Source organism: Fringilla coelebs (genome assembly GCF_963513975.1).
Source record: "Fringilla coelebs genome assembly, chromosome: 30".
NCBI lineage: Eukaryota > Metazoa > Chordata > Aves > Passeriformes > Fringillidae > Fringilla > Fringilla coelebs.
This window is the reverse complement of record NC_140056.1, coordinates 72,915-93,920: the sequence shown is the minus strand read 5'-3', so window position 1 is coordinate 93,920 and position 21,006 is coordinate 72,915. Positions and strand designations below refer to the sequence as shown.

The 21,006-nt window shown below is 62.6% G+C and overlaps 1 protein-coding gene across 1 annotated transcript in view; it reads right to left on the bottom strand.

Moving 5' to 3' along the window:
• COL2A1 (collagen type II alpha 1 chain) overlaps positions 1 to 21,006 on the bottom strand; it is a gene marked incomplete at both ends in the record, with an annotated part of 39,556 nt that overhangs the window by 10,565 nt on the left and 7,985 nt on the right. The window contains 38 exons of the mRNA XM_084223467.1: positions 583 to 636; positions 720 to 773; positions 1,169 to 1,222; positions 1,498 to 1,551; positions 1,672 to 1,779; positions 1,859 to 1,957; positions 2,896 to 2,940; positions 3,056 to 3,109; positions 3,490 to 3,543; positions 3,973 to 4,026; positions 4,170 to 4,223; positions 4,307 to 4,405; positions 4,736 to 4,789; positions 6,245 to 6,343; positions 6,446 to 6,499; positions 7,210 to 7,317; positions 8,368 to 8,421; positions 9,015 to 9,113; positions 9,642 to 9,686; positions 9,862 to 9,960; positions 10,051 to 10,104; positions 10,226 to 10,270; positions 10,371 to 10,424; positions 10,795 to 10,839; positions 11,081 to 11,134; positions 11,247 to 11,300; positions 11,421 to 11,474; positions 11,573 to 11,626; positions 11,724 to 11,777; positions 11,856 to 11,900; positions 12,105 to 12,182; positions 12,701 to 12,802; positions 13,080 to 13,133; positions 13,273 to 13,305; positions 13,419 to 13,451; positions 13,812 to 13,828; positions 14,722 to 14,912; positions 16,638 to 16,986. Of these exons, the coding sequence (XP_084079593.1) occupies positions 583 to 636; positions 720 to 773; positions 1,169 to 1,222; positions 1,498 to 1,551; positions 1,672 to 1,779; positions 1,859 to 1,957; positions 2,896 to 2,940; positions 3,056 to 3,109; positions 3,490 to 3,543; positions 3,973 to 4,026; positions 4,170 to 4,223; positions 4,307 to 4,405; positions 4,736 to 4,789; positions 6,245 to 6,343; positions 6,446 to 6,499; positions 7,210 to 7,317; positions 8,368 to 8,421; positions 9,015 to 9,113; positions 9,642 to 9,686; positions 9,862 to 9,960; positions 10,051 to 10,104; positions 10,226 to 10,270; positions 10,371 to 10,424; positions 10,795 to 10,839; positions 11,081 to 11,134; positions 11,247 to 11,300; positions 11,421 to 11,474; positions 11,573 to 11,626; positions 11,724 to 11,777; positions 11,856 to 11,900; positions 12,105 to 12,182; positions 12,701 to 12,802; positions 13,080 to 13,133; positions 13,273 to 13,305; positions 13,419 to 13,451; positions 13,812 to 13,828; positions 14,722 to 14,912; positions 16,638 to 16,986 (2,765 nt within the window). The remainder of the gene's footprint in view (positions 1 to 582; positions 637 to 719; positions 774 to 1,168; positions 1,223 to 1,497; positions 1,552 to 1,671; positions 1,780 to 1,858; positions 1,958 to 2,895; positions 2,941 to 3,055; positions 3,110 to 3,489; positions 3,544 to 3,972; positions 4,027 to 4,169; positions 4,224 to 4,306; positions 4,406 to 4,735; positions 4,790 to 6,244; positions 6,344 to 6,445; positions 6,500 to 7,209; positions 7,318 to 8,367; positions 8,422 to 9,014; positions 9,114 to 9,641; positions 9,687 to 9,861; positions 9,961 to 10,050; positions 10,105 to 10,225; positions 10,271 to 10,370; positions 10,425 to 10,794; positions 10,840 to 11,080; positions 11,135 to 11,246; positions 11,301 to 11,420; positions 11,475 to 11,572; positions 11,627 to 11,723; positions 11,778 to 11,855; positions 11,901 to 12,104; positions 12,183 to 12,700; positions 12,803 to 13,079; positions 13,134 to 13,272; positions 13,306 to 13,418; positions 13,452 to 13,811; positions 13,829 to 14,721; positions 14,913 to 16,637; positions 16,987 to 21,006) is intronic.

The window sequence follows — 21,006 nt, the reverse complement described above, 5'->3', positions numbered from 1 at the left end:
GGGACACGGGGACATGGGGACATGGGGACACTGGGACACACCGTCAGCGGGGACACGGGGACTTGGGGACACGGGGACATGGGGACATGGGGACACACCGTCAACAGGGACACACGGACACGGGGACACTGGGATGGACTGGGGACACTGGGACACACCGTCAGCAGGGACACACGGACACGGGGACATGGGGACATGGGGACATGGGGACACTGGGACACACCGTCAGCAGGGACACACGGACACGGGGACATGGGGACACTGGGGATACTGGGGACACTGGGGACACTGGGGACACTGGGGATACTGGGGACACTGGGGACATGGGGACACTGGGGATACTGGGGACACTGGGGACACGGGGACACTGGGGATATGGGGATACTGGGGATACTGGGGACACTGGGGACACTGGGGACACTGGGGACACTGGGGACACTGGGATGGACACTGGGGATACTGGGGACACTGGGATGGACACTGGGACGGACACTGGGACACTGGGGACACTGGGATGGACACAGGGACACTGGGATGGACACTGGGGTGGACACCGGGATGGACACTGGGGACAGAACTCACCGGGGGTCCGGCGAATCCGGCGGGGCCGGGGGCTCCGGGCTCTCCACGCTCTCCCTGTGGGGGAAACGGGGTGAAAAAGGAGGGAATGGGGCAAAAGTGGCACTGCCAGCAGCGGGCGGGGGACAGGTGGCACTTACGGGGGCACCGCGGGCACCGGCGGCTCCGGACGGGCCGGGGGGGCCGGACTCGCCCTGGAAAGGAAGGAAAGGAAGGGGAGAGGTGGGGGATGGAGGGGTCTGCACCGGGTGGGGCAGCAGGGCCGGCCCCGGGATCGGGTGGGGTCTGCCCTGGGATCGGGGATTGGGTGGGATCCACCTGGGATTGGGTGGGGTCTGCCCTGGGATCGGGTGGGGTCTGCCCCAGGGATTGGGTGGGGTCTGCCCCGGGATCGGGTGGGGTCTGCCCCGGGATCGGGGATTGGGTGGGATCCACCCGGGATCGGGTGGGGTCTGCCCCAGGGATCAGGTGGGATCTGCCCCAGGGATCAGGTGGGATCTGTCCCCCGGGGATTGGGTGGGATTCACCCCAGGGATCAGGTGGGATCTGTCCCCAGGTGGGAGCACTGGCGGGGCCACCCCGGTCTCACCTTCTCGCCGTTGGGGCCAGCGGGGCCGGGGGGGCCGATGGGACCGGTCAGACCCTGTGGGGACAGAGGGGACAGTGAGGCCACCGGGGGGGTCCTGGGCGGCCACCGTGGACATCCCTCACCATGAGGAGGAGGAGGCCACCACGAGTGTCCCTCGCCGGCCACCAGGACTGTCCCAGGCTGGCCACCAAGGGCACCTCTGGCCGGCCACCATGAGTGTCCCTGGCCGGCCACCAGGACTGTCCTAGGCCGGCCACCATGAGTGTCCCTGGCTGGCCACCAGGACTGTCCTTGACCGTCCCCCTCCCGCCCCGTCCCGTCGCACTCACGCGAGCTCCGTCCTTTCCGGGCGCTCCCTCGGGTCCCTTCTCTCCGACGTCTCCCTGCGGGGTGGCACAGGGCCAGCGTGAGCCCGGCTGGGCCCTGGTGGCACTGCTGGCACCCCATGAGCCCAGCTGGGCCCCGGTGACCCTGCCGGCACCCCCCGTGTCCCCGCCACTCACCCTGTCCCCCTTGGGACCGGCGATGCCAGCGGCTCCTCTCTCCCCGGGCATCCCCTGCAGCCCCGGCGGTCCCTGGGCGCCGTTGGGGCCGGCGGGGCCGGTGGCGCCCTGCAGCAGCAAAGGGACATCACTGCCGTGTCCCCCCGCGGTGGCACCGCCGCCGGCGCCGTCCCCGAGCGTCACCCACCTTGGGTCCGTCGGTGCCGGGCGTGCCGGGGAGGCCGCGGGGCCCCTGCAGGCCCTGGGCGCCCGGAGAGCCGCGCTCGCCGGGGAAACCGCGCTCGCCCTGCGGACAGCGGGGACGGCTCAGCGGGGACACGGGGACACCGGGAGAGGGTGGGCACCGTGCCACACTGCCCCGGAGGGACTGGGAGGGACTGGGAGGGACTGGGAGGGTCTGGGGGGGACTGGGATGGACTGGGATCAAACTGGGAGGGACTGGGAGGGACTGGGAGGGTCTGGGGGGGGACTGGGAGGGACTGGGAGGGACTGGGGGGGGACTGGGAGGGACTGGGATCAAACTGGGAGGGATTGGAGGGACTGGGAGGGACTGGGGGGGGACTGGGAGGGACTGGGAGGGACTGGGGGGGGACTGGGAGGGACTGGGATCAAACTGGGAGGGACTGGAGGGACTAGGAAGGACTGGGAGGGACAGCGGAGACAGAGGGACACCCGCGGGGTTGGCACTGGGGGTGTGGGCAGGGCACTGTGCCACATTGGGATGGACTGGGAGGGACTGGGATGGACTAGGAGGGACTGGGAGGGAACTGGGAGGGACTGGGATCAAACTGGGAGGGACTGGAGGGACTGGGGGAGACTGGGATGGAGCTGGGATCAAACTGGGAGAGACAGTGGGGACACAGGGACACCCGCGGGGGTGGCACCGGGGAGGGGGTGGGCGAGGCACCGTGCCACACTGCCCTGGAGGGACTGGGATGGAATGGGAACGGACTGGGATGAGGATGGAACTAGCACGGATCTGGTGGCCTTGGGTGGGGACAACCAGGGACCCCCTGGGACCCCCCCAAAATCCCCGTGGGATGAACACGTCCCGAAATGGGAGGATAGGTGACACTGGGACCCTCCCCAGGTGACATTGGGACCCCTCAAAGCCCCCCACAGGTGACACTGTGACCCCCCCCCAGGTGACACTGGGACTCCTCAAAGCCCCCCCCAGGTGACATTCTGTGACCCCCCAGGTGACAGGTAACAGGTGACACTCACCCTGGGACCCACGAGCCCGGGGGCTCCGGCTTCTCCAGGAACGCCCTGTGGGAGGTTTGGGGTCAGCCGGGTTTGGGGTCAGCCGGGTTTGGGGTCAGCTGGGTTTGGGGCCAGCCCGGAGCGATTCGGGGGCTCCCGGTCCCACCTGGGGGGGTCTCACCTGATCTCCGGGCTTGCCGCTCTCGCCGGGGGGGCCTGGGGGCCCTGGCAGCCCCTGGGAGGGGACAGGAGCCACGTGAGGACAGTGACAGAGCCTGGGCGGAGTGGCTTCACCCTGAACCCCGAATCCAAACCCCAGAACCCAAACCCCAAACCCCAAACTCCAAATCCTAAACCCCAAACCCAAACCCCAATTCCCAATTCCCACACCCCAAACACCAAATCCCAAATCCCAACCCCCCAACCCCAAAACCCAAATCCCAAACCCCAAACCCCAAACCCAAACCCTAAACCCCAATTCCCAAACCCCAACCCCAACCCCCCAACCCCAAACCCAAACCCCAACTCTCAAACCCAAACCCCACACCCCAAACCCCAATTCCCACACCCCAAACCCCAAACCCCAAACCCCAAACCCCAACCCCCCGAGCTCACCTGGAACCCGGACGGGCCGGGCGCTCCTTGCTCTCCCCTCTCCCCTGCCGGGCCCTGTGGGACGGACCCTGCTCAGGGACCCCAAAAACCTTTGGGATCTCACACTTCCCCCACCCCAAGGTTTCGGGGATCCCACAAACCCCACAAGCACTGCAGATTTGGGACTTTTGGGATCCCCCACCAGATCCAGGGGGGATTTTACCCAAATTTGGGGTTTTTAGCCCCAATTCCAGTCGCACTCACAGCAGGTCCGGGGGATTTGTGACTTTTGGGATCCCCCAGCAGATCCAGAGGGGCTTTAACCCAAATGTGGGGTTTTTAGCCCCAATCCCTGTTGCACTCACAGCAGGTCCCGGGGATTTGTGAGTTTTGGGATCCCCCAGCAGATCCAGGGGGGATTAAACCCAAACTTGGAGTTTTTACCCAAACTTGGGGTTTTTACCCAAATTTGGGGTTTTTAGCCCCAATCTCTGTCACACTCACAGCAGGTCCTGGGGGTCCGGCAGCTCCGGTCTCTCCGTCCTTGCCGGGAAGTCCCTGTGGAGATGGGAAACCCCGCTGAGCCCCCGAAATCCCACAAACCCCAATTCCCCCCTTCCCGTGCCTCAGTTTCCCCCTCTGGGGGTTTTTGGGGTGGGGGGTGCAGCCCAAGGTGAATTTTTGGGGTTTGTGGCGCTCACCCTCAGCCCCGGCGCTCCGGGCAGTCCTTTCTCACCGGCTTTTCCAGGCTCGCCCTAAAAGGGATGGGATGGAGGACTTGGGGTCCGGCCCCAGGGGGGGTTCCCGGGGGTTTTTAGGGGAAAGGGTCCAGACTCACGTTGGCGCCTTTGGGGCCGGGGAACCCCATCACGCCGGGCTGGCCCCGAGCCCCCTGCGGGCCGGGGGGGCCGGGACGTCCGTCCTCGCCGGGGGCACCCTGGGGGACAGCGGGGTCAGGGGGGCGGGAGCCCAGTCTGAGCCCGACCCCAAACCAGCCCTGACCCCAAAGCAGCCTGAACCCCGACCCCAAACCAGCCCCGACCCCAAACCCAAACCCCGACCCCAAACCAGCCCAAACCCCAAACCAGCCCCAACCTCAAAGCACTCCAAACCCCGAACCAGCCCTGACCCCAAACCCCAACCCCAACACAAACCACCCCGAACCCTGACCCCAAACCAGCCCTGACCCCAAAGCACCCCAAACTCAAACCCCAAACCCCAACCCAAGCCAACCCCAAACCCCCCAGCCCCTTTTGGGGTCACTCACCGTGGGGCCGACTTTGCCCTGGGGCCCGGCGTCCCCGGGGCGCCCGGTCAGACCCTGGGGACACAAGAAGGGTTTGTGGGGTGGAGGCACGGCCCCAGGGCCCTGGGGTGACCCTAAAGGGCACCCCAAAGAGCCGGGGACCTCCGGAGGGGTTGGGGATCCCAAAGAGCATCGGAATTAGCAGAGAGCGTCTTAATTAACCTCAGAGTTAATGAGCAACAGAGCCGAAAGACAAAAAAAGGGTCTGAATAGCAAAGGGCAGCTTGGCTGACCCCAAAAGGGCCTTAACGACCCCAAAAGGGCCTTGAACAGCTGCAAAAAGGCCTTGAATAACCCTAAGAGCCCCTTGAACAACCCCAAAAGGGCCTTAAAGAACTCCAAAAGGACCTTAAAGAACTCCAAAAGGACCTTAAAGAACCCCAAAAGGACCTTAAACAACCCCAAAAGGACCTTAAAGAACTCCTAAAGGGCCTTAAACAACCCTAAGAGCACCTTATAAACGCAAAGGCACCTTGACCACCCCCAAAATCACCTCAGCCACCCCAAAATCTCCTTAAACCAACCCCAAAATTCCTGTATCAACCCCAAAATCACCTCGGCCACCCCCAAAATCTCCTCAAACCACCCCCAGAATCAGCTGAGTGACCCCAAGGGTGCTTTAACCCACCCCAACCCCCCCAATCCTTCCCCCGACCCCAGGGGTGTCCCCCTGTCCCAGTTTTGGGGTCCCCATCCTCGTTTTGGGGTCCCCATCCCTTTTTGGGGGTCCCTCATCCCCATTTTGGGGCTCCCCATCCCATTTTTGGGGTCCCCTGTCCCGTTTTTGGGGTCCCCATCCCCGTTATTGGGGTCCCCATCCTGTTTTTGGGGTCCCCGTCCCGTTTTTGGGGTGCCTACCCTGGCTCCGGGCAGCCCGGGCTCTCCAGGGTTCCCCCATCCCCATTTTTGTGTCCCCCTGTCCCATTTTTAGGTCCCCCATCCCCATTTTGGGTCCCCCATCCCCGTTTTGGGGTCCCCTGCCCTGTTTTTGGGGTCCCCCATCCCCATTTTGGGTCCCCCATCCCCGGTTTTGGGGTCCCCATCCCGTTTTTGGGGTCCCCATCCCCGTTATTGGGGTCCCCATCCCCGTTATTGGGGTCCCCATCCTGTTTTTGGGGTCCCCCTCCCGTTTTTGGGGTGCCTACCCTGGCTCCAGGCAGGCCGGGCTCTCTGGAGTTCCCCCATCCCCATTTTGAGGTCCCCCATCCCGTTTTTGGGGTCCCCCTCCCGTTTTTGGGGTGCCTACCCTGGCTCCGGGCAGGCCGGGCTCTCCAGGGATCCCCCATCCCCATTTTTGGGGTCCCCATCCCTGTTTTTGTGTCCCCCATCCCGTTTTTGGGGTCCCCCGTCCCGTTTTTGGGGTGCCTACCCTGGCTCCGGGCAGGCCGGGCTCTCCGGGGTTCCCCCATCCCCATTTCTGTGTCCCCCTCCCCATTTTGGGGTCCCCCGTCCCGTTTTTGGGGTGCCTACCCTGGCTCCGGGCAGGCCGGGCTCTCCGGGCCGTCCGGGGTCTCCGGTGGCTCCTTTGGGTCCGGCCAGGCCGGCGGGGCCACGCTCGCCCGGGGCGCCCTGCGGGGTTTGGGGTCACGTTGGGGTTTGGGGTCACTCGGGGGGTTTGGGGTCGCTCTGGGGTCACTTTGGGGGTGTCCCCCCGCTGTCCCCAGGTCCCACCTTGGGGCCGGCCAGCCCGTCCTGCCCGGGGAAGCCGCGGTTGCCAGGAGCTCCCTGGGGGGAGAGCAGAAGTTGGGGGTCAGGGGGGGATTTGTGGGGTCAGGGGGGGTTTGGGGGGAATTTGTGGGGTCAGGGGGTGTTTGGGGAGGGTTTGGGGAGTCAGGAGAATATTTGTGGGGTCAGGGGGGATTCGGGGGGTCAGGGAAGGATTTTGGGGGTCAGGGGAGGGTTTGGGGGGGATTTGTGGGGTCAGGGGATGGTTTAGGGCTGAGGGAAGGATTTTTGGGGTTGGGGTTGGTTCTTCAGGATCAGGGTCATTTTTTGGGGTCAGGATCAGTTTTTTGGGGTCAGGGTCAGTGTTTGGGGTCGGTGTTTAGGGTCAGGATCAGTTTTTTGGGATCGGGGTCAGTTTTTTTGGGGCCAGGATCAGTTTTTTGGGATTGGGGTCAGTTTTTTGGGATCAGGGTCAGTTTTTTGGGGTCAGGATCATTTTTAGGGCTCGGGGTCAGTGTTTGGGCTCGGGGCAGTGCAGACCCTCTCTCCAGGATCAGGGTCAGTGTTTTGGGGTCAGTTTTTTGGGATCAGGGTCAGTTTTTTGGGGTCAGGATCATTTTTAGGGCTCGGGGTCAGTGTTTGGGCTCGGGGCAGTGCAGACCCTCTCTCCAGGATCAAGGTCAGTGTTTTGGGGTCAGTTTTTTGGGATCAGGGTCAGTTTTTTGGGGTCAGGGTCAGTTTTAGGGCTCGAGGCCGGGGGCAGTGCAGACCCTCTCTCCAGGCGGCCCCAGGGGTCCGGCAGCTCCGGGCTCTCCGCGGGCTCCTCTCTTCCCCTCCTCCCCGGCCGGGCCGGGGGCGCCCTGGGGTCCGGCGGGGCCCTGGGGGGAAAAAGGGTCAGAGACGGGGGGGACAAACAGGGGTGACAAACAGGGGTGACAAACAGAGGTGACAAGGAGCCTTCATCCCCTGCCTGACCCCCTGCGGGGACAAAACCCACAAATCCGAGTCCCCTCTGTGTCCCCTGTGTCCCCTCTGTCCTCCTCATGTCCCTCTGTCCCCCCCTCTGTCCCCCCTACCCCCCGTCCCGCAGTCCCTCTGTCCCCCCCCCGCCCCTCCGCTGTCCCTCTGTCCCCCCCCCGTCCCTCTGTCCCCCCCGTCCCTCTGTCCCCCCCGTCCCTCTGTCCCCGCTGTCCCTCTGTCCCCGCCGGCGCCGGGCGGGCGGGGCGCCATTGACGGTGCCTAATGAGGCGAGGGGGGAATGTCCCCAAGGGGGGGGAGTGTCCCCAAGGGGGGGACACCGAACACTGCGGCCATTGTCCCTCTGTCCCTCCATTATCCCTCTGTCCCTCCGTCCCCCCCGGACACCGTCCCCCTTCGCGAGGAGGGAGAGGGGACGCGGCTGCCCCAAGGGGCCTCATCAGGGGAACGGCTCGGTAGGGACGGGGGCTGGGATGGACAGACGGACACGGGATGGACAGACGGACACGGGATGGACACGGGATGGACAGACGGACACGGGATGGACAGACGGACACGGGATGGACAGACGGACACGGGATGGACACGGGATGGACAGACGGACACGGGATGGACAGATGGACACGGGATGGACATGGGATGGACATGGAATGGACACAAGATGGACAGACGGACACGGGATGGACACGGAATGGACAGATGGACATGGGATGGACAGAAGGACACGGGATAGACAGGGGATGGACACTGGGATGGACAGACGGACACAGGATGGACAGGGGATGGACAGACAGACACAGGATGGACACTGGATAGACAGACGGACACGGGATGGACACTGGATAGACAGACGGACCCAGGACAGACCCCGGGCCGTGGCCACGCTCCCCGGGCGGGGCAGCGAGGGCCGGGCCGGCCCCACCCCCAGGGGCGCCCCCAGCCCCACTCACCGTCTCTCCCTTGGGCCCCTGCTCGCCTTTGAACCCCGCGATGCCGGGCTCGCCCTGCGGGACACGGACACACCGTCAGGGTGACGGGGACACAGGGTCAGGGTGACAGGGTCATCACAGGGTCACAGGGTCACAGTGTCCCCACAGCTGTCCCCAGGGCCTGGCCTGCCCTCCAGGTCCCTGTGCCCATCCCATGGATCCCACCCCACCCCCTGTGTTCCCCCAGGGGTCAGGGCAGGGTGACCCCGGAGTGACCCTGAAGTGACCCCAGAGTGACCCTGGGTGACCCAGGAGTGACCCTGGAGTGACTCTAGGGTGACCCAGGAGTGACCCCAGGGTGACTTTGGGGAGGGGACACCCAAAGGGGGCGTGGCCTGGTTCTAAAGGGGCGTGGCCATCTGCTGGTAGGTGGGTGTGGCCAACAGGCATGTGTCAGTGACGGCGCAGTCATTAGGCGTGGTTATTGGGCGTGGTCAGTGGGCGCGGTCAGTGGGCAAGGTCAGTAGGTGCGGTCATTGGGCGTGGTCAGTGGGTGCGATCAGTGGGCGTGGCCAGCGGGCGTGGTCAGTAGGTGCGGTCTTTGGGCGTGGTCAGTGGGTGCGATCAGCGGGCGTGGCCGCTCCCGGGGCACACCGGGGGTCTCTCACCGTCTGTCCCTTGGGGCCCAGCGGGCCGGTGGCTCCCTGGGGTCCGGGTGGGCCGCGGGGGCCGGGGAATCCTGGAGCACCGGCGATGCCGGGAGCGCCCTGGGGACACCGGGGCACGTCAGGGACCGCCCTCGCTGTCCCCAGCGTCCCCACCGCCCCCAGGGCCGGCGGGTCCTGTCCCCCAGCAGCTCAAATCCCACCCGGTGTCCCCCAGTGCCCCCCCAGCATCCCCCCAGTGTCCCCACACATCTCTCTGTCCCCCCTGTGTCTCCCCAGCATCCCCCCAGTGTCCCCACACATCTCTCTGTCCCCCCCATGTCCCCACACATCTGTCCGTCCCCCAGTGTCCCCCATCCCTGAGCACCCCACGACCCCCAGGGGACCCAAACGTCCCCAAGTGCCAGCACAGCCCTCGGCAGCTGCTGCTCACGCCGGGCCAGTCCCTGTCCCTGTCCCTGTCCCCATCCCCTTCTCGTCCCTGTCCCTGTCCCCGTCCCCGTCCCCATCCCTGTCCCCATCCCTGTCCCTGTCCCCATCCCTGTCCCCATCCCTGTCCCTGTCCCCATCCCCGTCCCTGACCCCTCCCTGTCCCCTCCCTGTCCCCTCCCTGTCCCTGTCCCCACTCACCGCCGATCCCTTCGCTCCGGGGATGCCGTCTGTCCCGGGGTTCCCCTGCAAGCAGACCTGGCTGAGCTCCGTGCCTCAGTTTCCCCCGCCGCTCCCAGCTCAGGGGACGACGCGAGGGGGGACAAAGCCACAGGGGGAGGGGACAAAGCCCCCAGGGGGAGGGGACAAAGCCATCGGAGGAGGGGACAAAGCCACCGGGGGAGGGGACATGGGCACTTACGGGGGCGCCGGCGGGGCCGGGCGAGCCGGGGGTCCCGGACTCCCCGCGGGGTCCCTGGGCCCCCTCGGGTCCTCGCGCTCCGGTGGGACCCGCTTCACCCTGGGGGGGGAAGGGGGGAGGTGACCGAGACAGTCAGGGGTGACACCTGGGGACCCTGCTGTCCCCAGCGGGACCCTGCTGTCCCCTCACCTTGGAGCCGGGGGCGCCGGGGAAGCCGGGGGCTCCTGCGGGGCCGACGGGACCCTGGGGGGGGCGAGAGGAGCGTGAGGGTCCCCGCGGGCCCGGGGGGGCCTCGAGGGACCCCGCTGTCCCCTCGGGGGGGGTGACACCGGGGCGGGGGACGCGCCAACCCCCCCGCACTTACCGGGGGTCCGGCCGGGCCCGGGAGGCCGTCGTTGCCACGGGCGCCCTGGGGGGAGACGGTGCCGGGGTGAGGGGGGGTCCCCGGGGCCGGGGACGGGTCCCCCCCGCCACCCCCGGGTGACACCGGAGGGTGACACCGCACTCACCGCAGCGCCCGAGGGGCCGGGGCGTCCTCGCTCTCCGGGCAGCCCGCGGGGACCCTGTGGGGACAGAGGGGGACAGGTGAGGGGACAGGTGGGGGGGACAGGTGAGGGGAGAGGTGAGGGGACAGGTGAGGGGACAGGTGAGGGGACAGGTGAGGGGAGAGGTGAGGGGACAGGGCAGGGGGACAGGGCAGGGGGACAGGTGAGTGGGACAGGTGAGGACAGGTGAGGGGGACAGGTGAGGGGACAGGGCAGGGGGGCAGGTGAGGGGACAGGTGAGTGGGACAGGTGAGGGGACAGGTGAGGGGGACAGGTGAGGGGGACAGGTGAGGGGGACAGGTGAGAGTGACAGGCCAGGGTGACAGGCCAGGGTGACAGGTGAGGCCACCGGCCATGCCTCAGTTTCCCTCTGGCAGCGCGCACTCACCATGGGGCCGGGGGAGCCGTTCTCGCCGGGGGAGCCGGACTCGCCCTGCGGGGAGGGACACGGGTGACACAGGTGACACAGGTGGCACAGGTGGCACAGGGCGGGGACGGTGCCCTAGTGTCACAGGGACGGCCAGCAGAGCCAGGGGACCGCCACCACCCCAGCAGGGGACAGCCCCTGCACCCCAGGAACTGCCACCCGCCCTCACCCCAGAACTGTCCCCAGCCCCAGGAATTGTCCCCAGCCCCAGGAATTGTCCCCACCCCGGCAGTGCCACCCCTCTCACCTTGGCTCCAGGTGCTCCTGCCTCTCCCTTGGCGCCGTCCAGGCCGGGGTAGCCCTGGGGACAGCGACACGTGGGGGTGTGACAGTGACAGTGACAGAGCCGCTCTGGGGGACACGAGGGGACAGGGAGGGGACAGGGAGGGGACAGGGAGGGGACACGGACTCACCCGGTGGCCTTTGACTCCGGGCAGGCCGGGGGTGCCGGGGAAGCCACGAGCGCCCTGCAGAGGAGAAGGGACAGTTGGGGACAGTTGGGGACAGCGAGGGACAGCGAGGGACAGCGAGGGGACAGCGAGGGGACAGTCGGGGACAGCGGTGGCTTTGTGGCGGTGCGCGCTCACCTGGGGGCCGGGGGGGCCGCGCTCGCCGGATTTCCCGGGTTTGCCCGTCTCGCCCTGCGGGGGAAAAATGTGATTTTTGAGGGGTCGTGGACACAAAAATGTCACTTTGTGTCCCTTCCCAGCCGCCGCTGAATGTCACCGGTGTCACTCACGTCATCGCCGGGTTTGCCAGGAGGTCCCGGAGGTCCCCGGGGACCCATCGGACCCTGGGGAGGGACAAAGAGGCGGCGATGAGCGGCTTGGGGACATCTGGGGACGTTTGGGGACATCTGGGGACATTTGGGGACATTTGGGGACACTCACAGCAGCGCCAGGCTCGCCAGGCTCACCGGGGTTGCCTTGGAATCCTTGGGGACCCTGCGGGGACGAGGTGACATCAGCGGGGGTGGCCCCAGCCAGATTTGGGGAGGGGGGAGGGGGAGGGGCGGTACTTACGGGGGAGCCGGAGGGGCCGGGGGGGCCGCGGGGTCCCATGGGGCCCTGGGGGGACACAGCGATGTCACACGGGGGAGTGGGGACACCTGGGGACATCCCCGGAGCCACCAAAGACCCCCCGGAGTTGGGGGTCCTGGAGGGGGGGTCTGCACAGGGGGGGGTTGGGCAGATTTGGGGGGGGATTGAGGGGATTTGGGGGGGGTTAATGGAAATTTGGGGGGATTTTGGGGGGTTTTGGGGTGAGGTTACCATGGGGCCCTGCATGACGCCCATCTGAGCCCCTCCAGCCTTCTCGTCGAAGCCCCCCGCCATCTGAGCCGCGAAGTTCTGCCGGGAAAAGGGGGCTCAGCGCCCCGGAGACCCCCCCAAAAAACCCAAATTCCCCTCGGAGAAACCCAAAACCCCTCAAAACCCCCAAAATTCCCATCAAAACCTCCAAAATTCCCATCAAAACCCCCAAAATTCCCATCAAAACCTCCACGGTTCCCATCAAAATCTCTGCTGCTGTGCTCAAAACCCACCTAAATCTCCCTCAAAACCCACCCAAATTCCTTTAAATTCTACCCAAATTCCCTCAAAACCTCCAAAATCCCTCAAATCCCCCAAATCCCCCTCAAAACCTCCCCAAATTTCCTCCAGCCCACCCCAAAATCGCCCCCAAATCCCCCCTCGATTCCCAAATCCCCCTCAGCGCCCCCAAATCCCCCCGATTTCACCCCAAATCCCCCTCAGCGCCCCCAAATCCCCCCGATTTCACCCCAAATCCCCCTCAGTGTCCCCAAATCCCCCCGATTTCACCCCAAACCCCCCCAGATCCCCTCTCCCCTCCCCCCCCCGATACTCACCCCGCCCAGGCCGGGGGGTCCCGGGGGTCCAGGGGGTCCCGGGGGTCCGGGGTTCCCGGGGGTCCCGGGCTCCCCATCCCTGCCCCGGGGGCCGGGGGCGCCCTAGGAGGGGGCAAAAAACAAAAAAAAAACAACAAAAAAGCGATTTTTAGGTGAGTTCTCAGCCGATTTTTGTTTTTTTTGGGGGTAGGTCGCAGAAGATTTCAGCTTTTTGGGAGGCTCGCGGATTTTGGGGTGGTTTGAGGGGATTTTGGGGGGTTTGAGCGGATTTCGGGGGGGGTTTAGGGGGATTTTGGGGGGGTTTAAGGGGATTTTAGGGGGTTTGAGGGGATTTGGGGGGGGTTGAGGGGATTTTGGGGTTTTTTCCCCCCTCTCTCACCTTCTCGCCCTTCTCGCCGCGGTCCCCTCGCTGTCCCTGCTCACCTGCGGGGCCCTGCGGGGGGAGGGGCAGCGTGGGGGGAGGGGCGGAGGGGTCAGCAATCCCCTCCCCCCCCATCCCGCCCCTCCCCCCGCTCTCCCACCCCCCCCTCCCCCAAAATTCCAGAGATTTCCCGGCCCGGAGCTGCTCCCACCTGCGGGCCCGGGGGTCCTCGGGGTCCTACGACCTGCGGGGACACAAAAAGGGGAGGGGGACGTCAGGGCCGGGGGGTCCCCAGGCCGGTTTTGGGGGTCTGCTGACCCCCGCCCCCTTTTTTGGGGTCTCTCCCCCCCCACTCACATCTTTGATGTCGCCGGGTTCGCCTTTCTGTCCCTGCGGGGAGGCAAAGGGTGAGGGCCAAAACTGCCCCAAAACTGCCCCCAAACGGCCCCAAAACTGCCTAAACTGCCCCAAAATTCCCCTCAGGACCCAAAACTGCCCCAAAATTCACCTCCCTGACCCTGCAAAGACTCAAAACTGCCCCAAAGTTCCCCCAAGGACCCAAAACTGCCCCAAAGTTCCCCCAAGGACCCAAAACTGCCCCAAAATTCCCCTCCCTGACCCTGCAAGGACCCAAAACTGCCCCAAAATTCCCCTAACTGCCCCACCAAGGGTTCAAAACTGCATCAAAATTCCCCTCAGGACCCAAAACCGCCCCAAAATTCGGGACGATCGCCCCCCAGATTCACTCACCTTGGGGCCAGGCTTCCCTGTAGGAAATTAAAAAATAAAATAAAATAAAAAGAAAAATAAAGAGAAATTAATGAAGGAATTTGGGACGGGGGTGACACGAGGCGGCTCCGTCCTGGAGGGGCTGTTGGGCCAAACTGGGGGGCACTGGGGGCTCCCCCAAAGCGGGGCCAGCAGCGAGGGGGGGTCGGGGGGGCGATTTTGGGGGGGTTTGGAGGCTTTTTGGGGGCTGCTCAACCCTTGAATCCCCCCCAGGTGGGGCAGGGAAGGGTTAAAAAAAGGCAACTTAGGGGGTTTTGGAGGTTTGGGGGAAGCGGGTTTGGAGTTTTTCCTTCGTTTTGGGGTGAAATTCTGCAATTTGGGGCTTTCTGGGGAGGTTCCCATTCAATTTTGGGGAGAAATTCCCCAATTGGGAATCGATTTTAGGGCTTTCGGGGGGGGGGGGGGTTCTCATTCAATTTGGGGTGAAATTCCACAATTTGGGGCTTTCTGGGGGGGGGGGGGGGATTCTCGTTCATTTTGGGGTGAAATTTTGCAATTTGGAATCGATTTGGGGGATTTCTGGGGGGTTCCCGTTCATGTTGGGATGAAATTGGCCAATTTGGAATCGATTTTGGGCCTTTTTGGGGTTTCTCGTTCAATTTCGAGGGATTTCCACCAAATCCCTTCTGCCGGGGGTGCCAAATCCCCTCCCCCCACCCTTTCCCCCGTTTTTTTTCCCCTCTCTAAAACCCCCCAAAACCTCCAAATTTTCAACCAGCGCCAAAAACCTCCACGATTGTTTCCCCCCTGGGGCCGGTTTGTGTTTGGGGCTGAAGTTGCCTTTTCCCCGCGCCGCCGCATGGATGGCGCCATCCATGGCCGGGTAATTTATTTATTAACTCGCTAATGAAAGGGAAAATAAATAAATTACAACCGCTGGGCTGCTCGGTGGGGCAAATGGGGCAGCACTCTCCGAAGGGGATCTCGGGGCTGGGGCAGTCCCGCAGCTCCTCGCACATGATCTCGTCGCACAGCACCGTCCCCGTGTCGCACACGCAGATCCGGCACGGCTCCGGCTTCCACACGTCCTTGTCGCTGTAGCGGTGCCCGTCCTGCAGGCAGCTGCCAGCCTCGGCTGCGGGGACAGCGCGGGGACAGCGTGGGGACAGCGCGGGGACAGCGCGGGGACAGCGCGGGGGGAGGCGGTGGCGCTGCCCGGGCTGGCTGCGAGCGCGGCGGGGAGGAGGAGGAGGAGGAGGAGGAGGAGGGGGACGCCAAAGGGCCCCCGGAGAGGGGGGGACAGCGAGGGGACAGCGAGGGGACAGCCAGGAAGGAGGTGGTGGCACTGCCAGCACCCGTCCTGCAGGCAGCTGCCAACCTCGGCTGCGGGGACAGGGAGGGGACAGCGAGGGGGGTCCCCCAGGGTCCCCAGGAGGTGCCTCGGGGTCCCCCGGGGTCCCCAGGAGGTGCCTCGGGGTCCCCGGGTGTCCCCAGGGGTCCCTGGAATGTCCCCAGTGTCCCCCCGGGATGTCCCCAGGGCTGCCAGCCTCGGCTGCGGGGACAGCGTGGGGACAGCGAGGGGACACGCGGATGAGGGGGGTGGCACTGCCAGCACCAGCAGGAGGAGGAGGAGGAAGGGGCCCGGCGCCCCCCAGTGAGGGGACAGCGCGGGGACAGCTCGGGGACAGCCAGCAGGGGGATGGTGGCACTGCCAGCCCCCCCTCCGAGCCCCCGGAGGGGACACAGCCCCGAGGAGCGGCGCCCCCCGAGTGTCCCCACAAGGGGCCTCGGTGTCCCCAGGCTGAACTCCCGGGTGACCCGGAGGTCCCCGGGTGCTCCTGGAGGGTCCCGGGGGTCCCGCAGGGTCCCCAGGAGGTGCCTCGGGGTCCCCGGGCTGTCCCAGGAGTCCCCAGGGATGTCCCTAGAGATGTCCCCAAGGCTGGCCCTCAGTGCAGCCCCTGTCCCCAGCCGGACCCTGTGACCCCAAGCGGACCTCGCTGTCCCCAACCTGTCCCCAGCTTGTCCCCCCCGGCTGTCCCTCTGCCCCCTCCCTGTCACCTGCTGCCCCCGTGTCCCACCTGTGCCCCCTCCGGACACCTCAAACTGTCCCCTGTCCGTCCCTACCGTCCCCAAACCCCATCCGCGCCACCCACCTGCACCCCAAAGCGTCCCCCGGTGTCCCCACCGTGTCCCCCCCCGCCTCGCGCCATCCTCCAGTGTCCCACGCTGTCGGTCCCTGCCCCACCTTGTCCCCCCACTGTCCCCCGGGTGTCCCCCGCGCTGTCCCCACCCTGTTCCGCTTCATTTCCCACTGTCCCCCGCTGTCCCCAACTCCCTCGTGCCACCGAGGTTGTCCCACATTTCCCTGACACTTCCCCCGCTGTCCCTCGATGTCCCCGCGCTGTCCCCAACCTCCGAACCGCCCCCACCGCCACTCTGCAACTTTCCCTGTCCATCCCAAAACGTCCCCTCGTGTCCCCCGCTGTCCCCTCGTGTCCCCCGCTGTGCCCCAGCCTCTTTCCGCTCCATCTCCTCTCTGTGCCCATTGTCCCCGCGCTGTCCCCGCGCTGTCCCCTCGCTGTCCCCTCGCTGTCCCCCCCTCCCCTTCTCCAACTTCCAACGTGTCCCCCTCCCCCTCCGGCGATGCCCCAAAACTTTCCCGTCCCTCCCCACGGTGTGTCCCCGCTCTGTCCCCTCGGTGTCCCCTCGGTGTCCCCTCGGTGTCCCCGCTCTGTCCCCGCTCTGTCCCCTCCGTGTCCCCATCCCCGCCACTCACGGAGGTCTCGGTCCTGCGCGGCGGCGGCGGCGGCGAGGCAGAGCAGGAGGAGGAGGAGCAGGAGCCGGGGCCGGGGGGCGGCTCCGGTGGCGGCGCCGGTGGCGGCGGGCTCGGGGCGGCGGGAGCGGAGCCCGCCGGGGGCCGGGCGGTGTCCGGGCATGGCGAGGCGGCTGCGCCCGATCCGCGCCCGGGGCCGGCAGTGCCCGCTCGGCCCCGCGGCCCCGTTTAAGTCCCGGCCCCGCCGCCCCCCGGAGCTGTAACCCGAGCCGGGCCGGCCCCGCCGGGCCCCCCGGACCTTCCCCCGGTGGCTCCGGACCCTCCCCCGGCCCCCGAGCGGGGCCGGCCCTGCCGAGCCCTCCTCGGGCCCCCCGGGCCCTCCCCCGGCCGCCACCGGGGCCGGAGCGGGCGGAGGGACCGGGGCTCAGGGGGGCTGCGGGTCCGGGGGCTGCGGGGTCTGGGGGCTGCGGAACTTTTGGGGGGATGCGGAACTTTTGGGGGGATGGGGAACTTTTGGGGGGCTGAGGGGTTTGGGAGGATGCGGGGGGTGAGGCGGCACAGCCCATCCCATTTTTTTTTCCCATCCCATTTTTTTTCCCCATCCCATCCCATCCCATCCCATCCCATCCCATCCCATCCCATCCCATCCCATCCCATCCCATCCCATCCCATCCCATCCCATCCCATCCCATCCCATCCCATCCCATCCCATCCCATTTTCCCATCCCATTTTTACTCCATCCCATTTTTACTCCATCCCATTTTTACTTCCATCCCATTCCCGGGTCCTGGGAAAATCGGGATCCCCCCCCCGACCCCGCCCCGGGATGGGACCCCCGAATCCCCGCCCCCCCTCCGGGGCCCCCTCGGGGCCGGCGCGACCCCTCCCCCGTTCCCCGTCCCCCTTCCCGGCGGAATTCCCGGCCCCAATCCTGGGATCAGCGAGGGGGGGACACGGGGAAACCCCCCCGACCCCAAACCCAGCGCAGACCCCCCCAAACTTCCCCCGCCCCAAAACCCCCCAGATTTTCCCCAAAGTGCCCAAAAAACCCTCCCCAAGTTTTTGGGAGTCGGGGCAGAATTTGGGGGGTTCTGGGGGGGATTTGGGGGGTTTGGAGGGGAAATTCTGGGGGGGGGGTTGGGGGAATTTATTTGGGAGGAGTTTTTGGGGGGATTTCGGGGGGATTTGGGTGCTGCCAGCCCCGGCAGGTGGAAGAGCGCTCGGCGTGGCCGGATCCGGCCGGGAGCGGGGCCAGCGCTTGGCCGCGGCCGCCGCTTTCCGATGGAACGGAAAAAAAATCGGGGAATGAAAAATAATTTGAGATGAAAATTTGGGAATGAATCAAAGGGAGAAGCTGCGCGACCCCTCCCCAAATCCGCGCGGAGGGGGAGGTGACAGTGACGATGGGACCGGGGACGGCTCAAATCCTCCCGAAACCCCCCCAAAAAGACTGCCCCAAAATCGGGGTGGGGACATCGGGGTGGGGACATCGGGGTGGGGACATCGGGGTGGGGACATCGGGGTGGGGACATCGCCTCCCGCCCTCCTCGGAGCGCGGACACGCCGTGGCACAGGTGACACTGGTGGCACTGGTGGTACTGGAGGGGACAGAGGTAAGACCGGGCCCCTCCCCCGGTTTTGTCCCCCCAGTTTTGTCCCCCCGGTCCCCGATGGCCTCTCCGGGGATAGGAGGGGACAGGAGGGGACACCGGCACCGGGGGTGGCACCGCCCCGCTGTCCCCAAGGGCTCCCGCTGTCCCCACCCCGCTGTCCCCACCCCGCTGGATTCGGGACTCGATTTTCCCGCCCCAAATTCCCCAAATTCCCCGATTTAGGCTCAAAATTGCTCTGGGAGAAGGAGGGGAATTCCGGTTTTACCATTTTTACCCCATTTCATTTTTACCCCATTTTCCCCATTCCCCCCCCATTTTCCCCCATTTTTATCCCATTTTCCCTCATTTTTTCCCCATTTTCCCCATTTCCCCCCATTTTCCCCAATTTCCCCCATTTTTATCCCATTTCCCCCCATTTCCCCCCCTCATTTTTCCATTTTTACTCCAATGTTGCCCCATTTTTGTCTCATTTTGCCTCAATTTTCTCTCAATTTCTGCCCTATATTTTGGTCCATTTTAACCCAACTTTCCCCCCATTTTCACCTCATTTAAACCCCATTTTTACCCCATTTTCCTCCATTTTTCCCCATTTCCCCCCCCATTTTTGCCCCTCATTTCTCCCATTTTTGCCCCATTTTGTCTCATTTTGCCTCAATTTTCCTCCATTTCTGCCCCATTTCAGTCCCATTTTAACCCAAATTTTTCCCCCATTTTCACCTAATTTTTACCTCATTTCCCCCCCATTTTTACCCCATTTCCCCCCTCATTTCTGCGCCTTTTCTGCCCCATTTTGGTTCCATTTTAACCCAAATTTTCACCCCATTTCCCCCCCATTTTTTACCTCATTTCCCCCCATTTTCACCCCATTTCCCCCCCCATTTTTGCCCCATTTTCCCCCAAATTCCCCCCAAATTCCATTTTCCCCCTCAGATCTCACCCCAAATATTTCTCTGGATCCTTTTGGGATTGAGGAGCAGAAAAATTAATTTTTACCCCCCTTAAAACCCCAAAAATTTTAAATTTCCCCCCTCATTCCTCAACCATTCCCCTCCATATTTTTAAATCATCATAACATTCCCTATAAAAATAAATATTTATTCTTATAAAACCCCCCTCATTTTTCCAACCCCTAATTCATTTTTTTTAGGCAGACACAAAACCCCCAAACCCCCCAATTCTACCTGCAAAAAACCCAATTATAACCCCCCAAACCTCATAAAAAATCCATTTTAAGGACACAAAATTTCATATTTTTCCCCCCAGAATTCATTTCTCCCATTCAGGGCCTTTTCCAGGTGAGAAAAATCAATAATATTTTCATTTTTAATCAGATTTTTGCCTTTTTTTTGGATCCCACAGAGCCCCTTTGTCCCTGCAAAGGTGGGAAGGGGCCCCAAAAAGGGGGAAAAAAATCCGGGAATTTTTGTGGGATGAGGTCAAAGCCTCCCCCCCTCGGGCGGCCTCTTCCTCCTCCTCCTCCTCTCCCTCCTCCCCCTTTTTTGGGATGAAAAGCCGATTTTTTGGGAAAGGTACAAAGGGATCCTTTCAGGGACAGGGGGGGCAGGGAGCTCAAGGCCCCACCGGGGATTTTGCAGCCTCTACTTGGATTTATTTAAATTTATTTTGATTTATTTTCATTTATTTCCATGTATTTCCATGTATTTTCATTTATATTTTCATGTATTTTCATTTATTTCCCTTTATTTCCATTTATTCTCATTTATATTTTCATTTATTTCCATTTATATTTCCATTTATATTTACACTTATATTTCCATTTATTTCCATTTATTTTTTCTATTCCTTTCCCCTTTTTCTTGCATTTCTTTTCAGCCTTTTGCTCTTTTTTCCCTTATTTTTTTTCCCCCTCCATTTTTAGGGGATTTTTTTTCTGCTTTATTTTAATTTTTCTTTTTTTTTCTGGAGGCTTTTCAAATAATTTCATTTCTTAAATATATTTTTTACATTCTTTGTCCGTATTTCAAATATTCTGTGGATTTAAAAAAAATATTTTTTGGGTGTATTTGTGTATTTTTTGAGGTATATTTTGTATATTTTTAATATTTTGGGGCGGTTTAAACAATTTTTTAATATTTTAGTGCATTTAATTTTTTTTTAAATGTAAAAAATGTTTTTAAATTATTTTGGGGTTTTTTTTTGGGGGGGGGGAGGAAGTTTTGGGGATGGAATGAACGGGTTTGGGGTTATTTGGGGTTTTTTGGTGCCTTTTAAGGGATTTTTTGGTGCTTTTTAATGGATTTTTTTTTGTTTTTTGGGGGATTTTTTGGTGTCTTTTAAGGGATTTTTTGGTGTTTTTAAGGGATTTTTTTCTGTATTTTAAAGAATTTTTTGCTGGTTTTTAAGGGAATTTTTGGTGTTTTTTAAGGGATTTTTCCCATTCCCAACTCTGATTCCCCCCCCCCCCCCGCAATTCCCCCATTTTTTTCCCCCCCTTTCATTTTTCACTCCCCCCCCAAAAATTCCATTTTTGTACCCTTCAAACCCCCAAAAATTCATTATTTCCACCCACCCCAACCCTCCAAAATTCCTTTTTTTTTTATTTTTCCCCCTGTCTGGAGTGAAAAAGCTGCAAAAAGCTCCGGATTTGGGATCCTTTGATGGGGAATTCTCCCATCCCCCCCAAAATAAATAAAATGAAATAAAATGAAATATAAAATAAAAATAAATAAAATTCCGTCTTTGGGGTGGAGCCGAGCCAGGCCCCCAAACCGCGGGGACAAAGCGGCTCCTGTGCCCGGTGGCGGCAAAATCCCAAAAAATCAACAAACCCAAAAAAAAAAAACCCTAAAAAACTCCCAGGACACCCAA